At 38.6% G+C, this 25,622-nt stretch overlaps 1 protein-coding gene across 1 annotated transcript; it reads right to left on the bottom strand.

Annotated features, from left to right (window-relative positions):
• Nucleotides 1-22: 22 nt before the first annotated feature.
• tmem161b (transmembrane protein 161B) lies at nucleotides 23-24,746 on the bottom strand. The gene is made up of 12 exons (XM_067438238.1): nucleotides 24,536-24,746; nucleotides 14,975-15,078; nucleotides 13,010-13,096; nucleotides 10,380-10,477; nucleotides 10,121-10,277; nucleotides 5,896-6,047; nucleotides 4,933-4,993; nucleotides 4,623-4,763; nucleotides 3,973-4,086; nucleotides 2,409-2,583; nucleotides 1,683-1,779; nucleotides 23-1,611 (listed from the first exon to the last, which is right to left on the bottom strand). Exons 1-12 carry the CDS (start codon nucleotides 24,536-24,538, stop codon nucleotides 1,346-1,348), a joined length of 1,455 nt encoding a protein of 484 aa, XP_067294339.1. The 5' UTR covers nucleotides 24,539-24,746; the 3' UTR covers nucleotides 23-1,345.
• Between the last annotated feature and the right edge of the window lie 876 nt (nucleotides 24,747-25,622).

Here is a 25,622-nt window from a genome sequence, read left to right as displayed (position 1 = left end):
GATATTTTGTTGAAAGCCAAGATTATGCCATATTTGACTGTTTATTAGGAGCCAGACGGTATTAGATTTGTTTAAAATAAAAATAATCATAACTAAAATAAAAATAAAATCAGGCAGGATCAATACATTCATTGTCTGCGTACCCTCCAAAAACTCAAAATGAAGGATGAGAATAAGACTTTTACAGTAGGTTAACACACACACACACACAAAAATGACTAACAACAAAATAAAAATTGATTAAAAAATACTTCAGATATGTCATTGTGCGGTTTTGTAACTGTAGTGCCAAATGTCACAATATTAAAGTGGACATCTTTAAACAGCATGTTTCTTTGTGATCAAGCCGCATTTGGCTCGTGCCTCTGCATGTGTGCTTTCCGATTTCCAGCAGGAAGTACTGTACACACTCATGGGGGAATACAAGCGTACTTGGCACCTTCACATGAAAGAAATCCTGTTATCCTGTTATTTGATGCATTACAGAAAATCAATAGGCTCCATACAGAAACATGGAGCATGCTTACTGGATGTACTTGATGTCAGTGGACCCGAAATTCAAAGTGAAACATCTGACTGGTTAAATGACGGGGAAGGGTATCAGAAGAGCGGAGGCCACTGCTTTTTGAGTTAGCTTTTATACTTGATCAAAATGCCCTTTTTAGATTTACCCACCAGCAGCAGGGGTCACTGGGAGCCTGCAGGCACTGATGTTAACACACGAACCGCCACTCTCGCACGCGCATGCACACTTAAATTATCTCTCGGTCTTCTACAGTCAAACAAATCTCTCCGCGTAAGAAGGCTGGCTTCAGTCCCTCTAAAATAAATACACCCTACATACTTTTCTTCTTGATCAATCCCTTCACAATACTCTCCAAGCTCGACTAAAACACTGTTTCCTCTTCGTGTATCAGCAATGAAAACCTCAGTTTCTACTCTGGAGAAGTATAACATAAAAAAAACACTTTTAAAAAACGCTGTTCTTATGAAATTGATCTATCATAATTATCAACTAAACAGTAAAATGTCAAAGACCGTGAGTGATCCCTTGCTTTCAACCTTCTGTTGGCTCAAAGACGCCTTAAGGTTGCAGCCCCTTTACAACCAGCATTATTTTGAGGTCTCCTTCTGATGCCATCCTCCATACGTTGATGCTTCAAACCAGTTCGATGAATATAACAGTGACTGCATTATTAGCATTTTTGAATTTGTTAGGTTAAAACAATGTGTCCATGGAGGAAGCCCATCAGAGTAGAACCCGACTGATATGGTTGCAGGAAAAGGGGAATGTTCCAGGGTCTCGTCGTGCTGCACAGTTCGTTCAAACAGGCCCTTCCCGATGCTATGCGGCCATCAGATACTGGTGGTAGAAGAGGCCGAAGAGAGAGGTGGAGAACAGGCAGGCGGCGATCCACCATGTGAAGAAGGACAGGAGCCCTCGAAAAAGCAAGGGGGAGAAAACAGTCCTCAGCCCCCCGAGAGCGACAGATAGCTGGGCCACAGTTTGAGAGGCCTGCATCTCGCCTTGCCCCACCTCAGCGGGGCTCGAGTCCTCATTTGATAGACACGGCAAACTCTCTTCGGGGTAAATTACCCATGAGTATCCACCTGAGGGTAAAATGAGATTATGAAAAATTCAAGAAACCCTTTAAATGAGAATGTGTCAAGAAGAACCTCACCTAATGTCTTTAGCAGCAAAGTAGTGTGTAACAGCATCACCAGAGGTGCAACGTACTGTAGTGCTATTACACACAAGTAGTAAAAGACTCGGGCGACCTGCGTGAGGAAAAACAAATTTGCAGTTAAAACATTTAGGCAAATTTCGTTCAAAACAAGCAGCTTGACAGGAGAGGAACTCATCAAACAGACTCGCTGAAGACTCACTGGGAGCTTAAGTACAGAGGGAGGCTGCGAGCATATGATTCTGGAGCAGATGTAAGACCAGACACCCCTGCGACTCTACAGCCATTTGCGAGTCTCACTTATGGCTTGGAACATCAAACGGGCTCTTTTCCTTAGCTCCAGCTGTGGAGTGCTGTGGGTTTTGATCCTTGCGCTCCACTAAACTCAAATAGCCTCCTCATTTTGGAGCTTTGAGGGCAACAATGCCGCACAGTCCTTTTTCATACCGACATATTTCCACCTTTGAGGAATGTCGACACTGTAATGTAGGCCCCTAGAGTGGACGCCACAAGAGGGTCCCTGAGTGCATTTATTAACCAGTATCAGATCAAACATCACAACCTAGTGAAGATGTGATACTTGGGATTGATGGGATATCAGCAAAAATAAAAGGATGTGTTTACATCACAATGACTAAATTGCATATTATTTGCGTTATTATGTGACAATTTATCGCGAAATGTTTAATGTCAGTAAGAATGAGAGCAAAAAGTGGTAAGCACCATCTTTTGGAGGTCCACGGTACTAATGCGCCCCGCTTCCTTCTTCATTTGCAAGACGCCCTTCTGGGCCAGGTTGAGGTAGGCCTGGAGATGATGCCGCATCATAGCTAATCTCAGCACACACAGAAGCAGGATCACCCACAGACGCAACGTGTCGTATGTCTTCTCAGACATTCTGAAAGCAGAAGAGGAGGAGTGACACAACGAAACATGGCGAATAAAATGTGCCTAAACCTTAGGAAGTGACAGAACAGAGAAGAATAAAGAAAGGTCTCACTGAAATAACATCTCCTTAAGTCAATGTGATGATTAATGAGTAAAACAAATATAGGGCAGGACTTGATAGATCTGATTGTGAAAATTGGGCATTCCACATGAGAATGGAAGCCAAATTGAGAGTTTTATCGCATTGCCCGAGGATTACTTCCCTCCCGAAATACCATCAGCACTGACTTTTGTGGAAAATGTCTAACTGGGACTTGGAGGCTGAAGGACAAGTTCACCCTTAAGAGATCAACTTATCACACTGGTAATGCTTTTCACCCAATCTCATATCCCCCCCTAACCTTTATTACAAAACCATTACCTGTCATTAAATTGCTGTTGTTAACTATAGATCGTATTCACAGCATAACCATTTTTGGAATGAACTGGAATGAAAGCAAGGCTGTGAGGGATAGACATACATCTCTTCAGTGGGCTGTACAATAGTTTAATGTTTTTGGATTTTTCTGCTGATGAAACACTGATGAAACACTACAAAATATAATTTCAGTAGACGAAAAACTCTTTAACATAAAAACCGATTTTTACAGCGGATGTTATTGAAGACACGAACAAGTCTATACCTCACTTTCAGCCTCACTTTCATGGCACTCTAAATAAGATCCTTTGGAAAGGTTTTGAAAGACCTTTTGAAATATATAAATATAAACAACCAATATTATATATTATATGTATATATTATATGTATATATTATATATTATATATATTATATACAACCAATATTATATGTGTGTATATATATATATATATATATATATATATATATATATATATATATATATATATATATATATATCAGTTATATGGGTATTTGATCAGTTATTTGATCTCATGACAAAACGTAACTATTTTAAGAGTTGGCAATTTGAATGCACTTTTTAGAAAAAATTAAGGCCCAACCCTAAACCTAACCATCAGTGGCGCATATGCAGATAATACAAAAACGTACAAATGGGATCATACAACTTCAGCGGGATGTAAAATAGTTACTAAATGTCATGAGAGTGTGTTAAACTATTTGTCAAAATTATTTTCACCCTTCATTACACCAAACAAAGCCATTTCAGAGACAGAACAACTTATTAAAAAACATGCACAATAAATCCAGGAAAGTGCATTAAGAAAATAATCACGGACAATTTAGATTGTTGACTTTAAAGTGAACATCCTTGAGTAAAAAAGGGTCTTGACAGTTTAAAACAAGTTTTTAATTAGTCATGAACAATTCAACAAACCGGTAATGCAAAATGTAATGTTGAAAAAAAATGAGGTACTCACAAAGGCACACTATCTTTCCCAAATGTGGGATTTATTATGTAATCCTTTGTTATGGGCTTCACCCATAACAGTACCATAATTAAGGGGGCCAAGAAGTTGATATGCAGCAAGGTCCTGAAGGATGGACACATAAAAACAACCAATTAGACATGAGACACAAGAGTATCAATATCAGTGGAGCAGTAAACATCAACTATCATGAAGTGCCACAGCTTTAAATGTAGCATTTCACCAGCACAAGAAGCATGGAAGTAATCCAGGCCTTAAAGAGGTCTAACTGTAAGCCCCATAGTGTCATGAGAGCAGAAGAGGATTAGCTATGTGAGATGTGTAATGCCTAACTCCTCTTTTGTAACACAGTTACCCTAAAGCCCGCTGGCTAAAAATGGAGAACAGGTCCATCTGCAGTAATACTTGTCTGCTAACTTGCCGAGGATACAGTCAGACACTGATGCTCCATGTGAATTAACATGGAAATATTGCTAGTGCCTACAATATTTCAATACAAACTGGTAAAAGTCATACCAATTGAAATACCAATTATGTCAAAGAAATACCAATTATTCAAACTATTAAAGTGACTGGTTTCAACATAATAGTAATTATGAGGATGAGATGTAATAAATTGTATATTATTTTAAAACATTTACTGTGTGACTTTGCAGTTGTTTAGTGTGAGGGCATCGAGATGCATCTGGGCCAATCGCAGGCCAGGGAAGGTGAGGAAGGCTCCAATGAGAGCGCAGAGCAGTGCCAGGATCAGCTTAAAGGTCAGTTTGGATATGGGGCCCCTGTAGAGGGAGAGGAAGAGAGCAAGGCCTGTTCACCGCAGGGAAGCACAAACCATCACATACGCTGTTTAATCCAAACCCACAGAGACATGGTATACTGTATACATACACTCCCACTGTACTGACAAAAGGGGGTGGGGGGTGGGGGGGCACTGGACATAATACTCACTGGGACTCAAGGCCTTGGTTCTCCAGAAACTGCACGGCACTTTCGGAAAAATTTGCAAAGCCTATGAAAGGAGAAAAAGGAGAATGGAAACGATGTATATCGACAAAGTAAATGTTAAAAAAAGGAAATAGTTGATACATGTTACACACCCCTACTATGACTAAGATAATATCCTCATTATTTTTGTATCTGACATTAAATTTAATGATGCACACATCTAGTATGGGGAAAACATTGCCAATATATAGTTATCCCCAGCTTTTGTCAATATTGCACAACCCTAAGTAAAATTCCAAGTGTTTATTCTGGACCCTGATTAAAATGACTATGGTGAGAAAGTAAAATAGTGTTACAGTACAGTGTGTTGAAATTGCAACACACTGTAGCATAATGCATAGTTTGAATCATAATGCAAGAATGACATGAATTTATGTGAGTGATCCATTTCAAATAGATGAAAATGGTCTTCACCATAAAAGCATGGTGACTGTCCATGCACTATCAAACCACTTTTTACTTCGGTGGACAACTTTGTTAAAAATGCAACTGGGAAGCCAAAAGCTTTTCTTTTATTGTCTACACGTGGCCAAACATTCCTGGTGTTAAGACACATCCCGAACAAAAATATGGAAAAAAAAAAAATGATTTATGACTGCGTGTGTTTTGCGGAAGGTGCTTTCATTCAAGGGCAGTGTATGATTCTGTGAATGGTGAAAGCAAATATGCAAAATAACTTTTATTTTTTAATGAAATAATGTAACAGTTTCATCGCCGGTTTTAAATATTCCCACTGACATTTTCATTTTAGAACAACATGGTCTCACATTCTATGTTACTATATACTCTAAAAAAAGACAAATACACACCTCACACACACACACACACACACACACACACACACACACACACACACACACACACACACACACACACACACACACACACACACACACACAACTATACCTGTCTCAAGGCCAAATTCCAGATAGTTCTCTGTGACAATAAGGATAGCCATGGCTTTCACAAAGAAGAAAAAGGCAAAGGTGATGCAGAGGGAACGCTCACCGCCCTCCTCTAGTCTGAAGTAGTGAGCCGTGAGGGAGAAAAGGATCTTCCTGAGAAAAACTGAAGCTAAGGAACATGGTCACAAAGGCACTTTTGTACACTGTACCAAAAATTGCTTAAAACAAAAAAAACATCAGATGAAGGCTTGATTTAATTCTTTGCCTAATTAAAGAAATATTCTCGCCTATAATTAATAATAGTGTTATAATAATTGCTGTTCACTTGCCCCATAGTAAGACTATAACGGAACACGTTTGTAAAAATGAAGGGAAAATGTGTGGTTGATAGAGCCCAAGCTGGATTTAGAAGACATTTCTTTTAAATGCCATTATTCTCATGGATTCTACATACAAACTCTCTGTATTACTGAATATGGTTGGTTTCTAATCAGCTCTATTCTACAAAGGACATCCTAAAGGCTGACATACACTACATGCCTTTTAAAATCAGAACAGATTTTATAAAACTAGGCAACATACAGTACACTTGAAGACTGTAAATGGTTACAGAGAAAACCTTAGCATTATAGACTAAACTGAGGATTATACACTAACAGACTTAGAGTCATTTTAAAGCTGTAAACCAAACTTACACAGAAACATTTGAAAAAATGAGAATATACATTCTAAAACCAGCTCAAAATAGCAAAAGCTAAATATCCTCCGACTGAATGGAATCAAAGTCTTAAGCTAAAAATAAATAATAATAAAAAAAGAGTCTGTTTAGTCTACACTACACCATTTTCAGTGAAATCTGTCAACTCAAACTGCTCAAAATCTGCCGACTAGCATCGACTTGTCAGACTGAAAACCAGGGCAAAAATCTGTGGAAAAAGTCATGGTACAAGTCTCACATTTAGTGTCACAGCAGCAGAGAAATGCATTTAAAACATGCCCCATCAAACAGTGTCAAAGCTAATATCCCGAAGGTGAGAAACGACAAATTTGAAAAGCGTCAACAGCAGACAGAAAACGTCCAGCTGCGCCTCTTTGTTACGACAGCTTGCCTACATGTGCCCATTTTGATTATACTGGTCTAGGGTCAATCATTCAACTTGTGGCTACGTCGTGCAAATCTGCAAGGCAAGCGGGCGGCCATCTGAGGAAATGTTTCAGTGACCATCTCTTTGACAAGGCCATTTTCCCCACCACACACTCTCCACTGAGATCAGGAAAAATGGCTCCTTCCTGTCCACATTCAGCCATTTGCACACATATAGACCTATCATCATCGTCATCATCTTCATCACCCTACCAGGCACCTTCCTTCGTTCCTCTGCTTTTTCCAGGCAAATCAGTCCGGTCGGTGGGCCGTGAAAATTGGGCCTCCAATCTTCTGTGGCAGGCTGAGCTAGGTAAAGGGCAGTGCCTAGCGGAGGGAGATTGATCTTTGTGGACTGTGCCGGGGTTAATGTGTGTGATTTGGTGAGGCACTAGAAGGGGAAAGTAGCAGGTAAAAGGCAACAGGTGCAGCTTTCATCACTCACGGCTAGACTGTCCCTGCATCGAGCCTGTGAAAATTGAGCTTCTCCGCCAGGGTTGACTTTTACAAAGGATGTTTTAACATTTAAGGACTATGGGCATGTTATTGAATAAAGTACTTTAAAGGTTCCTTATGTAGTTCTGTTAAAATAGCAAAAGGCTATATAAGAAAAATCATGCATTGAGAAATGACATTATGGTCTTCAAGCAAGTGCAGTGGAACATGCTTGATGTCATCTGTAAGTAATTTAAACAATATTTTCAAATGATTCTATTATTACTAGTGGTGTTTTTTAAGCATCTCCATTACTACTCGTATTTGCAAGTGTGACGATCAGAAAGACGATTAACCTCAAACCACTTAAAATAATATGCTTTAAAAACCCTCGGCAAGTCTAAGCAACCATGTAGAAATACCCTGGCAACCATCAAAAGCACCCTAGTATTGTTGCATTGATATTTGTACAGGCAATACCAGTCACATTTCCTTCAGAAAATATAAAAATATAGTTATACATGCAGATGTCATGCTTTCATGTCAAAATATAATGTACTCTCGTGATGGCAAAGCTGAATTTTCAGCATTATTACTCCAGTCTTCAGCAAGCCATAACCCGGAAATGAGTTTTAGCACTTCTGGTTCCATCAAGTCAATAGGATTTTGGTTAAAAGGCTGAAATAAGGTCAGTGGTGAACACAGGCTAAAGATATTTTCTGGTTTTGTTCTAAAGATTAAAACACTTCTTCAGTAATACCCTACTCGATTTTTTTCAAGGTTTTAGATGTTTCGAAAATGCCAGTTGCTAACATGTTGCTAAATGTGAGTACAAAATCAGGTACATCACACTGATCAGGAAATCTCATCTACTTGATAGTCCGCTTTGCAAAGACTTGACGTGTTTATATATTTGATGAATAAATGAATTTAACAAAATGATATATACACACACACACCGATCAGGCATAACATTATGACTGCTGACAGGTGACGTGAACAACACTGATTCTCTTCGTGTTAGTGTGTGGGATATATTAGGCAGCAAGTGAGCATTTTGTCTTCAAAGTTGATGTGTTAGAAGCAGGAAATGGGCAAGCATAATGATTTAAATGAGTTTGACAAGGGCCAAATTGTGATGGCTAGACCACTGGGTCAGAGCATCTTCAAAACTACAGCTCTTGTGGGGTGTTCCTAGTCTGCAGTGGTCAGTATCTATCAAAAGTGGTCCAAGGAAGGGGTGATCCGGCGACAGAGTCATGGGTGGCCGAGGCTCATTGGCGCACGTGGTCTGATCATCAATCATTTGAAATCTGGTCAGTGTGGTCTGATCATACAGACGAGCTACTGTAGCTCAAATTGCTCAAGAATAAATAATGCTGGTTCTGATAGAAAGGGTGTCAGAATACACAGTGCATCGCAGTTTGTTGCAGTCAGGATGCCCATGTTGACCACTGTCCACCGCTAAAAGCAAAGTGAGAATCAGAACTGGACCACGGAGCAATGAAAGAAGATGGCCTGTTCTGATTAATCCCGTTTTCTTTTACATCACATGGATGGCCGGGTGCGTGTGCGTCGGTTACCTAGGGGACATATGGCACCAGGATGCACGGTGAACGGTGAAGGCAGTGTGAAGCTTTGGACAATGTTCTGCTGGAAACCTTGGGTCCTGCCATCCATGTGGATGTTACTTTCACACTACCACCCACCTAAGCATTGTTGCAGACCATGTACACCTTTTCATGGACACGGTATTCACTGGTGGCTCTGGCTTCTTTCAGCAGGATAATGTGCTCTGCCACGAAGCAAAAATGGTTCAGGAGTGATTTGAGGAGCACAACAACGGAGTTTGAGGTGTTGAATTGGCCTCCAAATTCCCCAGATCTCAATCCGATCAAGCATCTGTGGGATGTGCTTAACAAGTACGGCCACGGGTTACAACTAACAGGACTTAAATGATCTGCTGCTAACATGTTGGTGCCAGATACCACAGCACACCTTCGGGGGTCTAGAGGAATCCAAGCCTCGACAGGTCTGGGCTGTTTTGGCAGCAAGAGAGGGACCAACGCCAGGTCATAATGTTATGCCTGATTTGTGTATATAAATTTGTATTACATTAATGTACAACAACAAAAAATTCTAGATGTTTTTATCATTATTATTATTTTTGTTTTTGAGTGATGCTAATTTCCAGATTAGCCTAATATACATCACTGCAGCACACTATAAAGTATTATTTAGTACTTTTTTTTTAATCAGTTACACTTTATTTTAAGGTGTCATTCTTACAGTGTAATTATATATTTAAATACTGAGTAATATTTATTAACTACATGTACTTACTAAAAGGTTAGGGTAGGACTAGGGTTTGGTTTAGGGTTAGTTGCATGCAAGTATGCATAATTTACTGTCATTACATATGTAACAAAGACACAATCTTACTGACCCCAATTATTTTGGTAGTATTTTATATCAAATTTAATATTAATTCCTGAAATATGAAAAAAAGACCATGTTATTTGTCACCGGCTAATAACTAAATAATTACAAGAATTAATACAAATAAAATATGAAAGAGGTAAACCAATGCAAAGATGAAATGAGGAGAGGGAAAACTCCTTCAATAGTACTAGCTCAAAAAGGATACATGACAAAGGCCAAGACCAGCAGGCTCCACACCACACTGATGTTCATCTCCCCACTGGGCTCCGCCACACAGAAGTACAGTTCAGTGATGAGATACACCACTGTGGCGGCCACCGTAAAATCCACCAACCATTGGAATTCAGGAAAATAATGCAGAGCTAGATAAAAGATAGCCAGACAAAAAGAGAAGCTTTAGAAACCATCTATGATCCTTCAAGCTCAAGGGTTCATTGGGTATATAATGACAACAGGTGAGTTACCAAGTGTGTCCACTTCTGCAATGCATTTAGTTTCCAGCTGAAGGTCGATGTCTTTGGGAATAGTCATCGGCTTGTTCTCTAAGTGCCCATTGTACTTCCTGAGAAGCAAAACGTGAACATAGCACATATAATAGTTATGCACTGAAAGTAGGTTAAGCTGAAACACACACACCCACACCCACACAAACGCACACAAATTACCAAGGACATTTTGGGCCAAAAACCAAAACAGAGTACTAGAGTGCTATTTTTCTCCATTCACTTGCCAGTATTATTGCATGAATTGAATTTAAAGTTGCCTTTTATTTATGCTCTTGAACAAAAATGAATATAAAATCACAACGGTTATTATTTATTTTTCAAAGCACATTACTCAAAATCTCAGCCAAACAAATAAAAATAATTAGAATACTTTATAAAAAAAGTTCAAAATGATAACAGCATGTTCTTCCAAGTAGCCGCTGTTATCATCCTCTACTGCCCAGATAAGACAGAATTTATTCAAGAGCATCTGGGCTACTTTATCCATTCATTTATGATGTTTCAGCACTCTTATAAGTGGCTTCAGTTGTAGGATGATGGGGCTTCTCTGGCATTTAACCTCATCACACAATGCAATGCGTCACGTGACTCATATCTCCTTCCTGATGGTGTGAATCCTGGTTGCTGCGTGAAGTCATCATCAGGGTGAGAAATACAGAAGCTTACAATTTCAAAAGACACTTTATTTAATTTATTTGGTAATACTATATATATATATATAATATTTTTATTTTAGTTTTTTGTTAGTGAAGTGCAGGTCAGTAGTCATAGTATAAATACTATGTATAGTATAAATTTATAAGGCTGCTGAAGATTTTTTTATAGCCAACTATAGCCAAATAGTGAAACTGCCAAGACTGCTCAGTTTAATATCTGTGTCAGATGACAGCCACTTCTATAAACTCATGTGAAGTTCATTATATAGGTTTTTTTTTATAATAAATTCAAATTTCAAAAATTATTCATAAACATATACAGCATACAGGATGCACACAACAGCGGCGCATGGCCTTCTGTTACACCCACATCAAGAATAAACACTTCCACCTTTGTAATAAATGCAGAGATGTAAGTCCCATCTGAATCAGTCAATGAAATCACATTGTTTAGAAAACTAAACCAGTTCAAATAGGGCTTTGGAGAAAAATAGTGCCCTTGGCCCTATGACCTTTAAGTAAAAACACATTATTTTCATTGTATACACCTGATGAAAATAGCAATAGATGCTGTTTAGTATTTTCAACAAGTGTAAATAGCAACTAGGTTCTATTTACACTAAGTGAAAATAGTGATATATTCTATTTATGCCATGTTAAAGTAGCAGTTCTTATGTGTAAATAGTAATTAAATGCTATTTAAACTTTATTTTAAAAGATACTATTTGCACCTCAGTATTGTCGTACATCAACAGGTTCCAATAATAACAGTGTAAGTAAATGGTTATATTTATAAATGGTTATATTTATAGTGAAATATTATTGCAATTAATATATATTTTTAAATATATTTTAAAGTGTAGGCTTTAGAAAATATTCTAATATCCTGATCAAAAAGCTTTTCTTATCATCATCAGTGTAGAAAACGTTTGTGATGCATAATATTTCTGTGGCGACTTTTTATTTTAGTTATTTTTCCGCAATATTTTAGTTCCATTCTTTGAATGGAAAGTTCAAAAGCATTAAAAAAAAAAAAATTATTTGAACGGAAAAAAAAAAAATCTTCAGCAGCATTATAAATGTCTTTACTGTCACTTTTGAACAATTTCACTTTTCAGAGCACCTAATTATTATGAATGAAGCTAAATTTAATAAGCAATTGTAATTATTCCCATTGATGAGCTAGCAAAAGAATGGAAAGAACTGCAAAGCAGGTATCAACGTGTGGGATCGGCAACTCGGTTCAAAGGACAGCAGATTTTCCGCAGACTAACTGAGGGCTCTGTCTCTATTGGAAACCAAACACTGGAGTTTGCACATTTTACTGGGGATTAGAGGAGCCCTCCTCGCTCTTGAAAAAGAGCTAAATCCATACAACGTTCAAATCAAACATATTTCCACCCATCTCTAATGCTGTCTGCATGACAAAGAATAGAGAAATGAATGTCGGGCTCTGCTGGGAGCAGTGGGATATTGGAAAGGGGCACAGGCCTTAGCGTGAACGAGTCTAGTATGCAAGCTTTTTGCTTCGTGGCTCCAAGCCAGCTGAACCTGAGATTCTTGGACTGTTCCTTCGGGTCTCTGTTGTTTACATAGGTCAGTGTACACAATGGTGCTCAGCACAAAAGCACTGTGGGTATGGTAGTCTCTCTGTGCTGGATTGCGGCATACCTGCCTGACAAAATGGCCCAAGAGCTCCCTGCAGAGCAAAAATGGGCTTTTGTCTGAGAACAGGAGGTAGGTATAATAGAGCTGACTATCAAAACTAAGCTGCTAGACACGGGCTAGTCTACCTTTTCAGGGAATTAGCATTGTATGCATAGTCCACAGCTTTCATCCGCAGCGGAATATAGGCAACAAGGCTGCTTGATCTTCACAAGCAGTCAAACAAAAGTCAAATGTGCACAAATCTAGAGAAATGCCGTGTTGTACCTGTCTTTTTTGCTCTTTCCTCCTTTCTGCTGCTTTCCAGCCAAAGTCCTCAGCTCATCTTCTGTGGGGTGCTGGTACCAACGCAGACTAACAAGACAAAGAGAAGTATATCACCATCTCTGAAATATAAAAGAGCTCTAGAAAAAACATATGCACGCTACCATTCTATAGTATATAGAATGGGGGGGTTGGGGGAGAAAAAAAATGCATTTAAAAATGAAAATGTGTCTATGAATATTAAAGGTCCCATTCTTCACGTGTTTTCGAAGCTTTGATTATGTTTACAGTGTGCAATATAAAATGAGTTCATGTTTCGCGTGTAAAAAAAAAAAAAAAACAGTCTTTTTCACACAATTTACTTATCTGTAAACCACTGTTTTCTCTGTCCTAAAAACGGCCTGATGATTTCCTTGTTCTATGAAGTCCCTTCTTCAGAAATACGTAACGAGTTCTGATTGGGCCAGCGCTTCCCGTGTTGTGATTGGACAGCAGCTTAGCACTTTGCCCGGAAAGGTCCCGCCTCTTACCATAACGGGGAGATGCAAGCGCTGAATGTGCGCTCTTCTCCACGTGGGGGAGCAACAAGACCACGCCCCCTTTTTTACGTGTTCTTGTGGGTGGAGGGTTAGTCAGCAAACGGTTCTAGTGAGGTCATTACATCCCTGCACTTCCTGCTGTAGTCCAAACCAGCCGTTCGCTGTAGGCTTTGAAAGAGAACTTCTGTTAAATAAAATATCTCGCTTGGCATTGAACTTTTTAGCTTTATAATTTTACAGGTATTATTTATGCTCTAACAGCAACATTACACACTAACTAAAGTTTGAAAGTTGGAATCGCGAAGAACGGGACCTTTAAAACGTAACATTGTAATAGTTTTTATAGTCACTTTTGATCAATTTAATGCATCATTGCTGTATGAATTTATTTTTAAAAGTGTCTTACTGACTCCAGATGTATGGTCAGCCCTGTTGTTTTAAATAAGCTTACTAATAATAAAAAAACAAAAACAAGATCTGTCATCATTTACTCACATTATTTAGTTTCAAACCGTTATGACTTTCTTCCTCAGAACAGATAGAAAATATATTTTGAAGAATTTCTCTGTCAATGCATTGAAAGTCAATGGGCTCTAAAACAACATGCGATTTCAACTTATTGACTTTCATTGCATGGACCACTTCCATGATTCTTTTATGATGCCTTTGTGACCTTTTCTGAAGGTTGAAAGCTTCAGTCCGCATCCATTGGAACCGGATGGAAAGGAGCGACAAGCGCAGCCTTCTGAATTTCTCCTTTTATGTTCCACGGTAGGCACAAGGCATATGAGTGGAAAGATGTGAGTGTAACTGATCACAAAATTAAAATTTTCATGTACACCATTTCTCCAAATTATAGAGGTTGTTTGATGCTGATAAAATGAGCAGACCTTTGGCAAACATGTACCACAACCCCTTCAACTTTGTTTAGAAACTGGCCTGTCACGAGCCCTGAGAGGGCTGTACTGCTTTCAGTTGTTTTTGTATGTTTACTTCCTAATGAAAACTTAATTATGAAATTCTCCTGGGTAACACTTCAAGCCCTGCACTCAAGCCGGAGTTTTCCCAAACTATTTTTACAGCCAAAAACAAGCACAGATGAATTATTGAGCACATTTGGAGGAGCTGTTTACTCTAAACACATATGGAGCTAATTAACGGGGGGAAACAAGCATGGCTTGTACTTTCGTTAGCGGTTCTCTTGGGTTGCAGCGCTTTTTGATGATACCCTTTGGACTTACTGAAACCCCATAATGATGCATTTTTGATGGGCCCTTAATATGAACAATAAAACACGGGATATGATTGCAAAGTAGAGCAGGATCTGTGGTTTGTGTTGTTAAGGTTGCCTTGCGGATTAAAATGCCATTTTAGGTTGACCATTGAGAGGGATGCCAGAGTGGCACAGTGGGCTGTACTTCCTCATTACCTGCCACTGCAGAGGAGCCATCGTGCAAAGGAATAGTGGGGTATGATCTTCTGAATCATGCTGGCCATTACCATGGTAACCACCAGCTGCACACTGATCACACCCTGAAGGGAAAGAGTGAAATATTAGAACACTTTCTGATCGCACCAGCAAGAACATAGTACAGCATTCAGACTAGTTACTGGCCTCAATTGCCGTTTTGGTTGGCAAGAACATATGATTTTGAAACCAAACTAGCAAAATTTGAGGTGAAATGTGCGGTCTTGCAAAATGAGCATAAAAGGACTCAAAACACTTGAAATTTTCTTGCAGATATGGATTTAATGTCTTAAGGCACCCACAAACTACATAAAAGCCAGGCCGATGTTGGGCCAAAATCTTCCCTTCTAACAATCCTAGATACATTTTCTAAAGATTATCTTCTCTGATTTTCCTGTGGAGTGAGTAGGGTTTCAAATGAACACCCACCATATGTGGGGGAAAAAAACATTTAAATTAAGAAATTCTGGAAGGCTGGTAACAATTTATTAGCCAAATTTGATTGGGTGACATTATGCATTGCCGAACTGTGCATTCCAGTGCGTCACTGCAGCGGATACTGATACTGTTTTTACATTGGCAACGCAAATTGCAAATATGCAAACCCTAGCACAGACGCAAGCCAATTGCAGTCATGCAACACCAGAAAAGTAATATGATTGGCTGCATCCACTATGACGGTCGCGTAAGCACCAAGCTTTAAACACGCCCTTGGTCTAGCGTTGACGCCAACGCCCCGTGTGAATGCAGCGTGAGTGAAAAGTTAATTTCAAAAACCATGGGTGGGACGTGTGTTAAGAGTGATTGACTCTGCTCGGAAGAACATCGGATTACTTCTGGTGTCTACACAACGTATATTGTATTATTTACATCTAAGTAAAGCATACACTTTAAAAGTGGTTTAATTCAGTGTCATATTGTTAAAAATAAAATTAAAGTATTGCAAAGTAGACTTCAACCAAGTAGAAATTTCTCAAACTTTTACTGACCAAGTTAAAGTTACTTATATTCGTTGTTAATTTTACTTAGTGAAGTGGAATTTACTTAATTCTATGAGAAATATACTTAAAATTCTGAGGGCAAAAACTTGCAACAAAAAAAAACTTGTGATTGTTTTCACCACAGAATAAAAAATAAAGGTAATTGCAATTTTTTAATCTCACAATTTTGACTTTTTTCCTCACAATTGCGAGTTTACATTAATTTCTCAAAATTGTGTGATATAGTCACAATTGCTATTTATAAAGTCAGGGGTCATACTCACAAAACATTTTATCTTGGCACTAAGAGTTCTTCTAAATGGCAGTACAAATATAGCTAATAGTTTTCTCTTAAAACCTATTCACAAAACTGCTGAGAGCAACTTTTTATAAGGAATAGAGAGAAGTCTTAAGCTAAGAGTAAGGGCGGGGTTGACCTCGTTGCTATGGATGATGTCAACACTAACTATGACCACAGTGATTGGCTGATCTGATTATAGAAATATTTTGTTGAACATGTTGCTATATTCAAATAAAAATTTTAAATTAAGAATGTTGTCATATTTAAATAAAGATTTTAAAATGTGGGCCAAGTGTCACTAGTTAAACTAGTATACGTTCAGCTAACTGTCAGCCTCTTGCATGTCTGCATCTCGAGATATTGCAAAATTCAAGCGAAAATTATGTTTTATAAACAGTTCACAAGGAGCACATTCAAACTGTCTCTTCAATCAGCACAAGAAGAGGTATATACAGCTGAGAGCCCACTCACCTAGTTACGATCACAGTTTTCTGCATCCCTCCGCCACCCCGTTCCTCACTCTCGGTCTGTCATTTGTAAGTGTGAACTCGTAAAATCAACTACCACAGGTAATCTGATTTTGTTTAAATGTATTATTAAAAAATATATCACAATTGCCTCAGTGGTGTTCAGTGTCTTTGGGTGGATTGCAGCAACAGCCATTATGATTGTTTGTGATTTGGTCTTAGCGACTTAGGAGTCCTCTTGACTACTCCTAGAGTTTTGTGGATTTAGTTTTCATGCTAAAATGCTTTGTGAAAAACCCTTAGAGCAAATATTTAAAAGTCCTTAAATTTGGACTGACACGCCCATTATTTTTAAGATTCACTCCTAAATCTGCAAGTTAGGAGCTACTTTTAGCCTTAAGATGTTTTGTGAATACGGCCCCTGAATTGCATTATATAAAGTCACGATTTCGAGTTCACACCTCGCAATTCTGACTTTATAACTCAAAATTGCGACTTTTTATGTAAACTTACAGTTTTGAAATAAAACGTCGCAATTATCTTTTAAATTACTTTATTCTGTGGTGGAAACAAGCTTCCATAGATGTGTGGGTGGGGAAACCTGAAGACAAACGCACACACACTCTTTAGATTGTCGTGGAATGAAATTGCCCAATCAGAAAGCGAGCTGACGAAAGACAGAAGCATAATATGACAACATTCAACATCACTGCAGGATTTTGTGAGATTTCACGTGTTCACAGTCGGGACTCTGCTGTTTCTGAATGAAATCTGTTAGTCTGTGGTTTGCTCCACATCATAACTCTCCACATACATTTTAGGAGCAGAAACCTTTTTGTTTTGTTTTATGTTTGTGGTCTCGCACATTTTGAAAATCTGATTGTGGCCCAGCCTTTAAGTGGAAAAAAAAAACAGACTAAAAAGTCCACAAAGCTAGGGAAAAGTAATGAATTTGTTGCCTCAAAGGTAATAACCTTTGCAAATGATGCAGACTTCCCCAGTCAAGCACCTACTCTGTAATTTCCTTTAACACCCCAGCATCAAACTATCCCAGCTACAGCGTGGGAGGACCGCTGGCATCAATGGGCAATCTCACCATCCACGCGTGTAAGGCACAGTGTCCTGCCCCTATGTTGAGGATGGTGATGTGCATTCAAATGATCGCTGATCCACACAAATTGCTATGTGCCTAGCTAGCCATTTCCAAACTCACACAAAAGAAATTGACATGGCAACATGGCTGAACTGTCACTCAGGAATGAAGGAATCAGGAATCGTATTGTAGAGCAATTCAATCCCATGGCAGAAAAATTATCTGAAATGCTCTGTGATGTGATATCGTAATTTTGAAGGGTTGACTTGTTGAATTCAGTTTCATGACTCTGGAGCCTAATTGTCAAGAGTTGTGGTATGTAATGGTCACATATTCTTGAAAATCTAGCCGTTTATTTCCCTATTATTTCACTATTGAACATCTCTGGAAAAGTCTAACAAAACTTGACAGTGTCCCAAAATAAGCAACAATGCTACATTAAAACAGTGGTTGTCAACATTTTTGACTCTAGATCCCCCCTTTGTCCAAGACAATATTCAAAGGCCTTCCAATGTAAGCTGATGTGTATATCTGTTTTTTATGTTAAACAAAAATGTATGTAATTATGACTACAGTATTTTCAAGTGACTACTATAGGTCACACTGGGGCAAAACTGCATAATTAAAAATTGATTATTTATTATGGCTTAATGACTACAATGTATGAATTTCAATACATTTGGAAATAATTTAAAATACCAGAAAATAAAAAAAAAACATTTACAAACGTGTATTTAAGTTACTTTAACAGGCCTCACTAAACACAAAACCTTTCAGAAAAAAATGATTGTACATATTTTTAACCTATTTTTTGCTAACCGTATCCAAGACAGTCTAAACAGTACAAAAATGTATTCAGTTCTTCAAAGTAAATAACCTTTGCTCTATTAGGCCTTAGTCAACTATACTGTGCTCTTTTAAAAACCACAGCATCAATTATTCCAGTTAGAAGATCAACAGCTGTTATATTTAAAAGCACTGCTGCCATTTAACTCACAGTAAACACAATGAATTTTTTTTTTATCTCAGCATACTGTACATTTCACTATGAAAAGCTCTCACTGTTCGCAGCACCAATGCAAAGCTTTCCACAACAACTGAAATGTTATATTTAATTTATTTTATCCCACTTTTTATCACTTTGACAATACCTGCATAGAGGTAGAGCCACACAATGGCACAATAGCTATAATGTGCTGGTCTGAAACACATGAACGCTGCCACATGCTTCTTTTCGCTGCTGGTCACAAACACCACTGAGCAAATACAAGCTGAAACCAGACTTCAATGTTTCCTTCAATTTACCTGAAACAGACAGCCATGGGAACTATACAGTCCATAAGAATGAATGGGAGACTGCTATTAAGATGAATCAATGGATGTTAGTCATACGTGGGCTAGAATCAAGTGTACACTGTAATACGTCGTTTTATAAAGACACACTGACATGATAAAAGTGCTCAGGAAATTCAGCAATCAGTTCTCTTGGTGAATAACTTACTTTATGAAGAAATTACGTTTTATGGAGAAATAAATATAATTTTATTCCTTCAGAAAACATGCATGTTTTCTTGGTATTTGAGCTAAACTAGTAGCATCATTAACACTATGCACAGCACTGCTTACTTGTATAGAAATACTTTGATGCTGGGTGAGAGGAATGCAGGTCTTTAAATATGAGGATATTTCCTGAAAGGTACAATTACAAAACTTAATATCCTTCATCCAATATCAATGTTGAGTTTCTAAGCAACTTCCCTTTGACTCAAACCATCAGAAAAGTGTCACACATTGGGATACCAACCTAACACCCTGGACCATTCTCCTTAAAAGCGTGACATAAAAAACGGGATGCTTCCCTTGCTGGGGAAGTTTGATCCTTCAGTGTAAGTAACCATGAGAGGTTGGGGCAGAAGAGGTAATTGAAGCAGCATGGGACACTTATCTGCCACACTGGCAGTGACCTGGACAGCACAGGGGCCAAATGAGCTCTGAAGGGGGTCATGGAAGATAACCAGCAGGTCTAGAAGCTCAGTCACCATATGAGATAATGGTCGGGAGGAGAGTTGCTCTGGTAAAGTATGGATTTTTGAGCTCTTCAAAAACAGCCTGTGGCGAGATGTCAAAATTCGAGATTAAAATTTCAATTACCGTAATTTCCTTCCATTACCCAAGTTTTCACTAATATGTTTTAGATTATAATTTAACCACTCACAAAGACTAATGCCAGAGTGGAAATAAACTAACATTAACCTAAAACTGATATAATATTATTATTATTATTAGATGCTACACTACATTGCCAAAAAATGTGGGATGCCTGGCCTTAAATGCACATGAACTGGAATGACATCACATTCTTAATCCGTAGGGTTTAACATGAAGTTTGCTTGGCAGCTATAACAGCTTCAACTCTTCTAGGAAGGCTTTCCACAAGGTTGAGGAGTGTGTTTGTGAGAATTTTTGACCATCCTTCTAGAAGCGCATTTGTGAGGTCAGGCACTTATGTTGGACAAAAAAGTCCTGGCTCGCAAGATCAGCTCTAATTTATCCCAAAGGAGTTTTATTAGGTTGAGGTCAGGACTCTGTGCAGGCCAAAGTTCCTCCACACCAAACCTGCACATCCATGTCTCTATGGACCTTGCTTTGTGCACTGGTGCAAAGTCATGTTAGAACAGGAAGGGGCCATCCCCAAACTGTTCCCACAATGTTGGAAGCATAAAATTGTCCAAAATGTATTGGCATGCTGAAGCATTAAGAGTTAATTTCACTGGAAATAATGGGCCAAGCCCAACCCCTAATAAAACAACCACCATCCAAACTTAACACTTGGCACAATGTAGTGAGGCAAAAACCCTTATCCTGGCAATCGCCAAACCCTGACCTTTCCCATCGGATTGCCAGACAGAGAAGCGTGATTCGTCAATCCAGAAACACATGTCTCCACTGCTCTAGAGTCCAAAATGCTTTACACCGCTGCATCTTCACACCACTGCAGTCGACGCTTTACATTAAACTCTGTGACTTGGTGAAGGCTTGGATGCAGCTGCTGGGCCAGGTTACCCGATTCCATGAAGCTCTCTATGCACTGTTTTTGAGCTAATCTGAAGGACACACGAAGTTTGGAGGTCTGTAGCTTTTGACTCTGCAGAAATTTCTGCGCACTGTGTGCCTCAGCATGCGCTGATCCCTTTCTGTGATTGTATGTGGCCTCCCACTTTGTGACTGAGTTGCTGTTTTTCTCAATTGCTTCCAATTTGTTAAAATACCACTAACAGTTGACCATGGAATAATTCAGTAGTGAGGAAATTTAACAAATGGACCTGAGAGCGACCCATTCTTTCACAAATGTTTGTAGAATTGTTGGCTAGTTTTTTTTCTTTTTTTTCTTTCTTTCGGCTGTTCCCTTCAAGGGTCGCCACAGCGAATCATCTGCCTCCATCTATTCCTATCCTCTGTATCCTCTTCTCTTAGACCGTCTACCTTCATGTCCTCCTTCACTACATCCATAAACCTCCTCTTTGGTCTTCCTCTTGACCTCCTGTCTGGCAGCTCTAACCTCAGCATCCTTTTACCAATATATTCACTCTCCCTCCTCTGAACATGTCCAAACCATCTCAACCTGGCCTCTCTAACTTTGTCTCCAAAACATCTCACATGTGCTGTCCCTCTGATGTACTCATTCCTGATCCTATCCACCCTCGTCACTCCACACACACACTTGAAGTGTTGTCTAGTAATGGGCGATATAAACAATATGTGATATAAACGATAAAAAAATTGGCCTACGATAGAGATTTTAATTATATATCGCGATAATGCGTGTTGATGACGCAATCTACCTGCAAAATGTTGTCTCTGCAGCTAGTAATTACAGTTTTGCACAATACATGTTCTCAAAACTACATACGTTTCTTTCTTTCTTTAAAAAAATAAAATAAAATTTAGCAATTTGTCTTTGCTTAGGGACTATGTAACCTGTTCTGAAATAGTTATATTATTATTTATATATTGTCATCGCAATATGGATTTTAGCCCATATCGCTCATCCCTAGTGTCGGCATGATAGGAGTGCATGACTAATCGCATTTTAAATGAAATTATGCTTATTGCGATTTGGCTTATTGTGATAAGGCTGCGATTATCTATTATGCGCAGTTTGTCAGTGTAGGAGGGCTCTGTGATCAGTAGTAAATGCTGTTCGATCTAAAAGCACAGCAAGTTTGAGTTGCTTATAACATGCATTTGAAAAAGGAAAATGCGTCAAACATCTTTCCAAACATGAGAAGCATTTAGTCATGTTTAATCAAAGTGTTTATTCAAAAAATATGTTTATTCAGCTCACTGATAGTAGGATTTTCATAGCTATAGCAATTTCCACATGAATTTCCCATAGACAGTAAAAGAAATGGACACAGCAAACCCATAGACTTCAACGGCGCAAAATGAAGTCAATTAGAAGCACTCACTTCCTGATGGCTGAGCGAACCGCGCAGGCTCAGACTGAGCTTGACGACGTAGATGTGACGTGAGCAACCTGTCTGACAGTTGTAAGTCTTCTAGTAGTTGTGGAAAGTGAAACCTGAATCACGTTGTTTAAATGTTGTCCCGTTGCTTTTGACTCACTATGGGCTTCTCCCCATTCTTCTCCCTTGACTTTATTGGACTTTATGTCTTCACCTCCCCCCGACTCTCCATAAACAGTAAAAGATTGCTTCCGAGCGTCTCCTCCTGTCTATACAGTAATTTCTCTACTGTGCAACAGTCGCGTTGATTATGACACGAAACAAGGAAATGGAGCCTTTTATACATTGTCGCGTTTCTTTATAAATAAACAATGGACAAATGGAGTCTTTAAACGCCTCAGATATAAAGTTATTCACTGTCAAAGTGACACAAAACTGAATGGGAGTCAATGGGATGCTTATAGCAGGTGATGGCTTGGTTAGCAAATGGCCGCCCCTATGGGTGGTATGCGTTCCGAGTGCTAGATTACCAGCTATCGTACTTCTGTGGCATATACTTGGAGTTCCCTGCGTAAGAGCGCCCTCTGGCTTGTGGAGCAGCGTTTACTACTGATCACAGCGATGCTGCTCTGAGAAGCTGCGCATGCAATTATCACAGCCACTGCCAAATCACGTGCGATTTTATTGCGATTTATCGTGCGGCCCTACTACGGCGTGCCTAGGTGCTTGGTTTTATACACCTGTGGCCATTGAAGTGATTGGAACACCTAAACTTAATGATTTGGAGGGGTGTCCCAATTATTTTGGCACAAATATAGTGTTAATTACATCACCTTAAAACCACATATAAAAGCAATATATAATGTACTACCACCAGCAGTCCAGAACTATAAGTCCTGCTGAGAGTTAAATTACAGAATCTCCCAATAACCACACTTGCAGTCTTGGCCACTCGAGTGCTTAAACGGAACACAAAGTATGCGAGCAAAACTAACTCAGGTCGGAGCGGTATTTGAAGCTAAGCGTATCCCATCATTCATTGTATTTCTAGTGTAAGTTAACTTAATTCGAAAAAAATTGCAGTAAAATAGTGTTGCACAAGGTATTGGTGTATTTCATAAAACTCTGCAGCTCCTTTTACCACTATCATAACAAGCACACAAAACAATATTTTAAGTGTCCCATCAGGTAATCAACAGTTCTACACACACACTTGAGGTCTTCACACTAACTTGAACCAAATGCATGAAATATGGTTAACACTTTATTTTACAGTGCCCTTGTTACATGTATTTACCACAGTATAGCAGTACATGATGCATAATTACAGGGAGCAAATGCTAACCCTATAGTGAGTACATGTAATTAATCAATATTACTCAGTACTTAAATATATATTTTTTATAAAGTGTAACTGAAATATGTCATGCAAGGAGACAAGTAATCATGTGCAAAGACTGCAAGTGTGTTTATTGGGACAGGCTGATAATTCTTTAAATTAGCAGTTACAGGTTAAGAGTTCAATCATGATGGTTTATAGTTATAGAGGTAGTTCACCTAAAATATTCACCCTCATGTCATTCCAAACCTGTATGACTTTATTTCTTCTGTGGAATATAAAACTGCATATCATGCAGACTGTTTGTAACAGTCTCTGTTTCAACTTTTCCATACAATAAAATGTAAATGTGACTGAAGCATAACATCTCTTTCTGTATAGAAATACATTTTACACAGGTTTGAAACTTCTTGAGGCTGAGTAAAAGACAAATTTCATTTTGGGGTGAACTTTCCCTTTAAGACATAAGCCGTTTTTTATGGTTCTGAGGGTGAGTTCTCCTCTGGTGCCCTTCCATGATGTCATCCAGCGGAGGGCATTTTGAGGTCAAAAGCACCTGCACCAGGTGAGTCACATCCCCTACTAACAAAACCACCATGTCCATCGTGTCCAGCATTTACAACTATCATTACAATGACAACAAATTATAACATTCATCCTTTCTGTATAGAAACCACGTACATTTGCCCCCATATGATGCAATGGTTTCAATCCTAATACAGGAAAAGAAATGTCTGCAGACATGCTTCTAGATGTGGATCATCTATCATCCCAATGAATAAATAAATAAAAGATCCCCTCGTTTTAAAACTAGTAACGTTATGCATTTATGGAAACATGACAGTAATCATGCATTCAGATGATGTGCTCTCTTACCATATTGATTTTGCTGTGCAGTGATAGATCTCAAAGCCGGCTGACACTCTGAGAACCCCTGAGCGGAGATCCAGCGGCACGGAGCACATAAGCCTGTCTTACGGTGCAGGTATTTGAGAGTACTGTGTTGACAGGTAAACTAAATACCTAAACAAACATCCCACTTATCGAGCCGCGGCTCCACTGTGTTTTCAACTGCAGTAGAGGTCACGCTCAGACTCTCGGTACTGGGCTGCCACTCATAGCCTGTGCGGCTTAATGACTGCAAGAGCGTCATAGTAATGAAAATCTGTATCACAGTAATGTTCCGGGGTGATCAATTACATTTATTTGTTTAAATATATACACATTATAGAGTATATTGGTAATGAGAACATTGCATTAATCTCATTTTTGAAACAGGCACTATTTTGGGCGACTTAAGGATCTTGAAGGACCCCTTCACCGGAAGTAGTGAAAGGAGCACATGTGACGTTTTCCTACCGGTGTTTATTAACCCTGCACGGGACTGGGGAATATCAATGTTAATAATTCGTTAATAAAAACACAGCTTTATGGTTTTAATAAGCGAAACCAGGGAGTGCAATGTCAGTAATTAGCGATTCATTGAATTAAAAGATTTTATACCAGGAAAAAAAATGTAGTTATTTATTATAGCCTACATTTTTTTTTTTTTTTACCTTAGATTCCCCCCTCCTTTTCCTTGTTTGTTTATTATTGAATTATATAATCTTATTCTCTGAATATGTAATGTTACATATTCAGAAAAGACTCGGATCTATGCATCACTTTTTTTTTATTTTATTTTTCAATAAAATAAAAAAAAGTGATGCATAGATCCGAGTCTTTTTGGAAAGAGAAGTGCATGCAACGGACCTATTTTACATTTCCAAGTATTTTATTTATAAATGTAAAGCGTTAAAACGTTATTCTTCTAGTTTTGGATTGAGAATTCTCTCTTTTAACCAAAAGGCTTTTAAAACTTGTGTGTGGGGGAATATATTGCAACTATAGCAACATATTATTCACTGTTTTTATAGGCCTACTCTATTTTATATTTAATTATATTGGGTTTCCTCCTTTTCTT

This window comes from Pseudorasbora parva, chromosome 3 (genome assembly GCF_024679245.1).
Source record: "Pseudorasbora parva isolate DD20220531a chromosome 3, ASM2467924v1, whole genome shotgun sequence".
Taxonomy (NCBI): Eukaryota; Metazoa; Chordata; class Actinopteri; order Cypriniformes; family Gobionidae; genus Pseudorasbora; species Pseudorasbora parva.
This window is presented reverse-complemented; position numbering and strand designations above follow the sequence as displayed.

Bases quoted from the DNA above. Each gene is read 5' to 3' on its own strand.
- tmem161b (XM_067438238.1), bottom strand. The intron at 10,278-10,379 runs GTAACTCACCTG...TCTTTTATCTAG, and splicing joins TGCAGAAGTGGACACACTTG to CTCTGCATTATTTTCCTGAA. The intron at 4,994-5,895 runs GTATAGTTGTGT...CTCCTTTCATAG, and splicing joins GGAATTTGGCCTTGAGACAG to GCTTTGCAAATTTTTCCGAA.